Below are 7,500 nucleotides of genomic sequence, written 5' to 3'. Positions count from 1 at the left end.
CTTTTATATACTTTGCCCCTTTCACCTAGATGTAGGTAATTACAATGTAAATTTGTTACAAGTAATTCCATTTTGTTTTCTCACATTGTACACTGCAAATATGGTTGCCTACCTAATAGAGATCTTGGACTTGCACATTTTATTCTCTGCAATTGATGATGTGGTGACGAAATACTCAGAAAAGTTGTAGTCACATTCTTATAGTGAGCCTTTTTTTATTCATTAAATCATACTACATTACTAACTATCTAATTACTTGAAACTTACTTTTTGAAAATAGATATAATTTGCCATTTTATTATACGTATTAGTGTTCATGTAAGTGTGAGGATTAATAAATTCATTGTGGTTGACTGGTTTGCTGTTCGTAAACACATTAGGATTCTATTTTTTAGAGGATCATATATTGAAATAAATTTTTAGAATGTGTTTTAATTTGTGGGTGCATGATACATTAGTATTGGTTAAACAAATTTTTTTTTACATATTAAAGTTGTGAAATTCTCTGATATGTAGAATTTAGTCTTATTAGTATGTGTTCAAGTATTATAGGACTTTTCTTTCTTTCAAAAGAGGTTTGGTATTAAGTCAGCATTTCATCTGATTGTGTTGCTGCAGGTAGGTAAATAAGCACAGTATATGTTAAAACTTTTGAATTGTGTTTTGATGTGTAAAGTTGACACATGCAACTTGTGTTTGCCATCTTGTTTCCTCACATTGCATTTTTATGTAGTGCACAGTATACTGTATTTATAGTAGTTCAACAATGAATACCAGTAGTGTTGTATTTTATTCTTGATGGCTTCAAGTGATTTCCATAGTGCCCGTAAATTTATGGATATAATTATATATTGATTGGTGTGGAATTCAGGGTTTTCTGAATCAGAGGACTGCTCTCGTCCATTGTTTTTATTTATTTTTTTTATTAATAATGAAGATTTTACATACTTTGAATTATTCAAACATTAAATGGCTTCCATTTTTATTATCCTTGAAAAATTCTAGTTGGACTCTGTGTAGATCTAAACTAGTCCTGCAGTTATATAAAAGGAATTAAACATCTATACAGTTTCAGGATGGTAAACATAATTTGTAATGAAATGATTTGCTTGTTTAGATGAGTTATTTCAGATTGTTCCCAGTGCATTTTGTTAATCACATCCAGTGGGGGATTCATACCATGTTTTCATTAGATATTTACATCTTGCTTAAGGTAATGCTTGAGCTTCCAGTGTAGGCTTTTAAATCTATTGACATTGTAGATGTGTTAGTTAATTTTTATGGCCCCAAGTCAGAAGAGGAATTAATAATCTAAAGACTGTGATCTTGCTTAGAACGACTTGTTTATATAAATGTAAGAAAATTAGCATTTGTTTGTGCAGAGTCTGTGTGATAAGGGAAAGGGGTAAGCTTCTGAAATAAATGGTTAATCTATATTGTGAATGATTATTCTTTTCAGGCATTGTTTATTTGTTATGAAGTTTAGTAATTAAACACACACACACACACACACACACACACACACACACACACACACACACACACATACACACACACACACACACATATATATATATAATATATATATATACAGTAGTACCTCATACTTTGAACTTAATCCATTCCAGAAGCTTGTTCGAAGTTCGATTTGTTTGAAATATGAAACAAATATCCCCATAAGAAATAAATGGAATCAAGATAATTCGTTGCAGCCAACCCAAAAAATTCCTCTTTTTCACATTTTTTTTTATTATTAATTTGTTCAAAAATTAATTAAAGAGTGTAAAGTAATGAAGCAGTACGTTATATGAAGTAAAATTTTCAAAATTTTATTTTTTCTGTGTATTATTTACGAACTATTTGTTAAAAATGGCGCTTGGCTGGCTGGGGGATGGAGGGAGGAGAGACAGGAACATTGGTTGCAGTATGCAAAGGTTGATAATGAAATCAAATTTTACATATTATGTACTAGGATAATCAGAGAGAGAGAGAGTTTACACTTGGAACTTAAGTGCATGAAAGCGATTAATTATGCCACAATGCATCAACTTACTGTTGGCGAGCGGCAGACTTTTAAAATAAACAAGGATTTTGCAAACAATTCAGTAATAAGTCAAGAATGCAAGAAAAGGAAAGAGATAAAATAACTTTTCACAAAGAACCCATTTAAACAAACAATTGAAGGGATGCAGAAGCTGAAAGCGGCGCCAGTTTGTTTATTACAGAGCTGAGTTACTTTTACAGTAGGAAAAAATCATGAAAAGTAATTGTTACTAGGTAGGTATTTTACCGTAACAAAAATAAAAGTGATTTGGGCAGATCGAATGTAAGTGAAAGAAATGGGCGAATAATCATCCCAGATCAGCTGATAAGTCAGTGGGAAGCATAGCTGTTTCTTTTCTCTCTCTCTCTCTCTCTCTCTCTCTCTCTCTCTCTCTCTCTCTCTCTCTCTCTCTCTCTCTCAGTGCACTGAACACAGACTTGAGCAAGCTTTTTTTATTGTATTGCATTTGTTTTCATATTTTATCATTGTTAAATTTATTATGAAACATTTTATTTTTTATGTGAATTGATACTGCTTTTACGTACATATTACTATAGTAAAGATTTTGCTGTCTCTTCTCTCCTCAACAATACCACGATGGATAATAACTTGACATCATTCATTCATTATTCCTCAAAAATATAAACACGCCCTCCCTCTATCTCAAGTTAGCCGTGTATCACCGCAATGACGAAGGATTTTGTTAATCATTTATGCTAAATTTTATTGTGAAAAGCTGTTTTGTTATTATTGTTCAACTAGACCGTCTCACTCGGCACCGAACAATGGGTCAATTAAGACTGTATTGCATTTGATTGTTTTCATGTGTTTATCATTTATTGGGAAATTCCATTTTTATGCGAATTGTTATTGCGTTTTCATATGTACAGTAATATTTTAACCCTCTCTTCTCCTTCTCTCCTCAACATATCAAAACTCCCTCGTTCAGTCTCAAGTCAGCTGGGCGTGAAGTCACTGCGGTTATGTACGATTTTATAAATATTTTATTCTAAATGTTATGTTGAAAGCTAAATTTTATATTAAATGCTTTATACTTTTATTTTCTGTTGAATATGGATATCATTAAACTATCTACTATTGTAAATGAAAAAAAAATTAACACGGTTTAACTTAGGAGACCCAGTAGACCATCGAATACAAGTATAAACTAGATAATCAGTCAGTTTGAAGCATGAGCATTTGTTCGACGCAACGGTACAAAATTTTCTCTAAAATTTTATTTGAAAAACGGAAAGTTCGAAATAAGAAATGTTCAACAAATGAGGTACCACTGTGTGTGTGTATATATATATATTATAATATAATTATATAATATAATAATAATTATATATATTATATACTATATTATATTATATATATATATAATATTATTATATATCTTATATTAATTTTATATATATATACTATTATATATATATGATATATATTAATTATATATAATTATATATAATAAATTATATATATATATATAAATATATATATCTATATATATAATATATATAGTATACACCACATACACATACACATACACACCACAACACATACATTACATTATAATTATATATAATTATATTATTAATATATATTATTATATATATATTTATATATAATATATAATATATATATATATAATTATATATAATTATTATAATAATATATATATATAATAATATATATCATACACATACACTATATATAACACATACACACAATACATACACTTATATATATTATATATATTATTATTATTATTTTAAATTTAATTTATATATGTTATATTATTAAAAATATATATTATATATTTATAATATATTATCTAATAAGCACCATTCCTACTCATTTACGAGATAAATATATAGCTATGACGCGTCCTCAATAGTTCAGTGTGAGTGTGGTGTGTGGGTATAATTCCGTTATGTTAGTAGGGATAGATATACAGCATACACGACGCAACACACACATGTATATATATTATATATATATATATATATATATATATATATATATATATATATGAAATAATTTTGGTGTGATTTTATCATCAATTTAAGTGTTCTATTGCTCTGAGTAGAACAGTGTGTGCATGTCATCTTATTTGGTTTGAGTTTAAATATAGCAAAAGACTATGAAGGGGAAAATGATACTCATAATGTATTTTGTTAAAAAATGTAGAAAAAGAATGTATGGGGTAAAGCTTTATGAATATCTATTGGGTGAGTTAAGAAAGGCATTGTTCTTGTTACTACTTAGTATTATTTTATTAACAGTAATTAAATACTTAAGTATTTAATTACTGTTAATATTTTTAATGTTAACAGTCCAGCAAGAAATTAATTACATGAGAATAAATTATATAAAATTCACAAACATTTCAATAAACTCCTTCATGAGAATATCAGACCACAGAGAGGGATATTAAATGATAGGTGAATTGAATGTATACATAAATGGATTTGCTACTGGTAAGAGTGCCTGGTAATGTTGCTTCAAGTATCTTTTAAGACTTGTTAGTTTACAGATAGAGAGAAGTTGGAAGACTTAATAGTTTGCAGATAGACAGGATGTGGAGTCAGCAGTTTAGTAATATAGTATACTTCTTTATTTTTGTGGGAAGAAAACTGTGCACAAACAGAAATATTCAAGGAAGCATTTTTGAGTTTAGTCAAATGCATGATGCTAAAGGTGATGTGCAGTTAATAATAGGGTGGTAACGTGCATGCTTCTTTCATTGTTTTTTTAGATATAATACTGTATTTTAAGCATACCATTAGTTGTAGTTAAGCCTTATTGAATGTCATGTTCAAATGTACTGTATTTTATCTTAACTATAAGTCATCATTTCCTTGCCATCATTTGTTTTAAAGTAGATTGCCAGTACCAGTGATTGGTAAATGTATAGCTGTGAACACTCACTGGCTCTCTGTGCCATGGCTAAATAAACCTTTTGTACATTGTAGTAACAAACTCAATGATTTAAGATAGACCCAGTCTATTCTTGTTCTGTAGTTTTGTTGGAACATAGCCATTTAGAAGTGTTTGAGGATGCAAAAGATGAAATATTGCAAAGAAATTTGCATTTAGCATAATCCCCACTCCATGCACTTGATGGCTTTATTTTGTTTCACATTACGTATTTCATTTCTTTATTTTTGTTACTCCTCTTTTATTGTAATAGACTTAGTCTTCTTGTCAGTCACTCTGTTGGAGCCAGAAGAGATCTCTCTGAAGTCCTCATTCCCAGGAGTAGTAATGAGCGTTGTTGTTGTCCTCACAGGTGTCTCTCAGAGTGTCACTCAAAGCTCCAACTCGACTGGTTTTGTAACTGATAATGCGTTTGTTGCTGTTTTTGGAAACAATAGTGCAGCCCAGAGTAAGTTTTTTTATATAGCATGTTTTATTTTTGTTCAGATTTTCTTAAGTTATGCATACAATTAGATTTCTTTTTTCTCTTATTTTGTGTGTTTATATGATTAAGGTATTACAGTAAAGTACACTAGAGATATAAGATACTTGTTCTATAGCACCACTTTTATTATAAGAGGGCTATGAAATAAATGCTGTGGCTTGGGAGGGGTTAATTTTCATTTGGACGATGATTAAAAGTAAAATTTTGCAAATAGGAATTGGATTTGTGAAACAACTGAGTGTTCGATGGTTTGATAGTAATATTCATCTTTGGCTGTAGTGTTCATGTAGATAAGAAAGTGCTAAATGTCATAGTGCTCTTAAAATAGTAAGGCGGTATTGAATGATACAGGAGTCGTAGGCATAGGTAATTAAAAATGATAAGTGAAGGATGAAGTGCGCATATGAAACTGGGCTGTTGCTTGTCTTCATTATGTTTTTTATTTAATTTTTTTTATTTTCTTATTTTATTTCAAACATGCAGTATACAGTTTTGACTGTTTGAAAATAAAGGTTTGGATAAATACCATATTGTTGTGAAGATGATTACTTTTTTCACTTTAATGTTCAATGTACATTTATTGCATTTCTGTTGCATTAAATTTTGAGAAGCAGTGGTTAAGGAAGTGCTCATGAACTTTTTGTTTTTTATTGAGATGATTTTATTGTTGCAATGTTTTTTTCCTATGAATTGGGAACATGAGGAAATAGTGCCAGAATTTTATACGGAATTAGAATAAAATCAAGGAATCGCTTGATATTTGCTGCATTAATGCTATACATATTTTTTTAGTGTATAGTTGTTTTGTCTTATTTACTTGATCTTGGTTTCTCCTTTCAAAGAGAAGTAGACTATTACATTTCCATTTCCTTAGGTGTATTTTTTACTTAGATATCTCTTCTAGTAATCTTTGTCATCTAAAAATTGTGTTCGATAGCAAACAAGCCTTGTGTTTTATTTATGGCCCAACACCCAGTTGGAGCAGGTACCCAATATTAGCTATGTCCTCTTCAATTAACTGTTGATTACTAATGGTTGGTATCCTAGTACCAAAGATAAGCCACAATGGGAAGAAAAGTAGCTATACCCATATTTTATATTTTGTGCTATAACTTCTAATCCTTCTCTCATAATGTGCGGATAATTAAAATTTGACACTGGAAGTGCAGTGTCATTAATTCCTGTTCATTAAAAGTAAAGCAAAATTGTTATGATTCATGATACCAGTATTTTGACTTCTGCAGCACCAGAGATGACATTACTGAATTCTTTATGGTGACTCAGATAGCTTTCATATGGCAGCTATTTATAAAAAAAATGAAAGTGTTGTTTCCCCTGGTAAGACTTATCTATAAAGCAGGAGTCTATCCTGAACAAATATGGTAATCTGTTGTACCTATTAAATTTGTACAGCAAGAAAATGTTTCAGGCAATAGAGAACACAGGAATGGTTAATTGAATTTCTATGGGTTGGTGGGGACTCATTCACTCGCTGTCAATTACCCAGATGTTGTGACGCCAGATATATTACACAATCAATCAATCAATCAATCAATTGCTGTCCATCTGGCAGCAGCATAGGCATTCCTAATGCTCTGTAGGATGCATCCTATGCCAAGGCTTGCATTCAGGGCGTGATTCCTGTCTCTGGCCAATGGTCTTGATTTTCTTCTTGTTGGTAGTTGTGTCTAGGGATGTTATGTTGATTGTGTCTCCTTTCTGGTTCTCATGGATGTCCTGTAGTTTCCTTGAAAAAGGGAGGATGAAGTCTGTGTTCCTCTCTATAGTCAATGCAGACTGACTCTTGTTGATTTTTACTCACAGCTTTTTCTATATATCAACAACGACCTGTTGATTTATATGGACTTCATTAAATATGCAGTGGAACAGTCTTCATTCTCCCTTCTTCAAGGAAACCCCAGGACATCCTTGAGTATCCAAAGGGAAACACTAACGACGGAACACCCCTGGACACGGCTACCAACAATGAAGCAAATGAAGACTGCCTGCCAGAGACAGGAATCACACC

The 7,500-nt window shown here is 30.8% G+C and overlaps 1 protein-coding gene across 22 annotated transcripts in view; it reads left to right on the top strand.

The window, feature by feature from the left end:
• LOC135201636 (phosphatidylinositol-binding clathrin assembly protein LAP-like) overlaps positions 1-7,500 on the top strand; it is a 485,987-nt gene that overhangs the window by 340,751 nt on the left and 137,736 nt on the right. For 19 of the 22 annotated variants that reach the window (XM_064230718.1, XM_064230715.1, XM_064230716.1 and 16 more), the window contains one exon: positions 5,340-5,435. The exons of the other annotated variants lie outside the window; for them this stretch is intronic. In XM_064230718.1, the coding sequence (XP_064086788.1) occupies positions 5,340-5,435 (96 nt within the window). The remainder of the gene's footprint in view (positions 1-5,339; positions 5,436-7,500) is intronic. 22 annotated transcript variants of the gene reach the window in all.

This window comes from Macrobrachium nipponense, chromosome 28 (genome assembly GCF_015104395.2).
Source record: "Macrobrachium nipponense isolate FS-2020 chromosome 28, ASM1510439v2, whole genome shotgun sequence".
Taxonomy (NCBI): Eukaryota; Metazoa; Arthropoda; class Malacostraca; order Decapoda; family Palaemonidae; genus Macrobrachium; species Macrobrachium nipponense.
The sequence above is the reverse complement of the archived record's forward strand: the minus strand, read 5'-3'. Positions and strand labels throughout refer to the sequence as shown.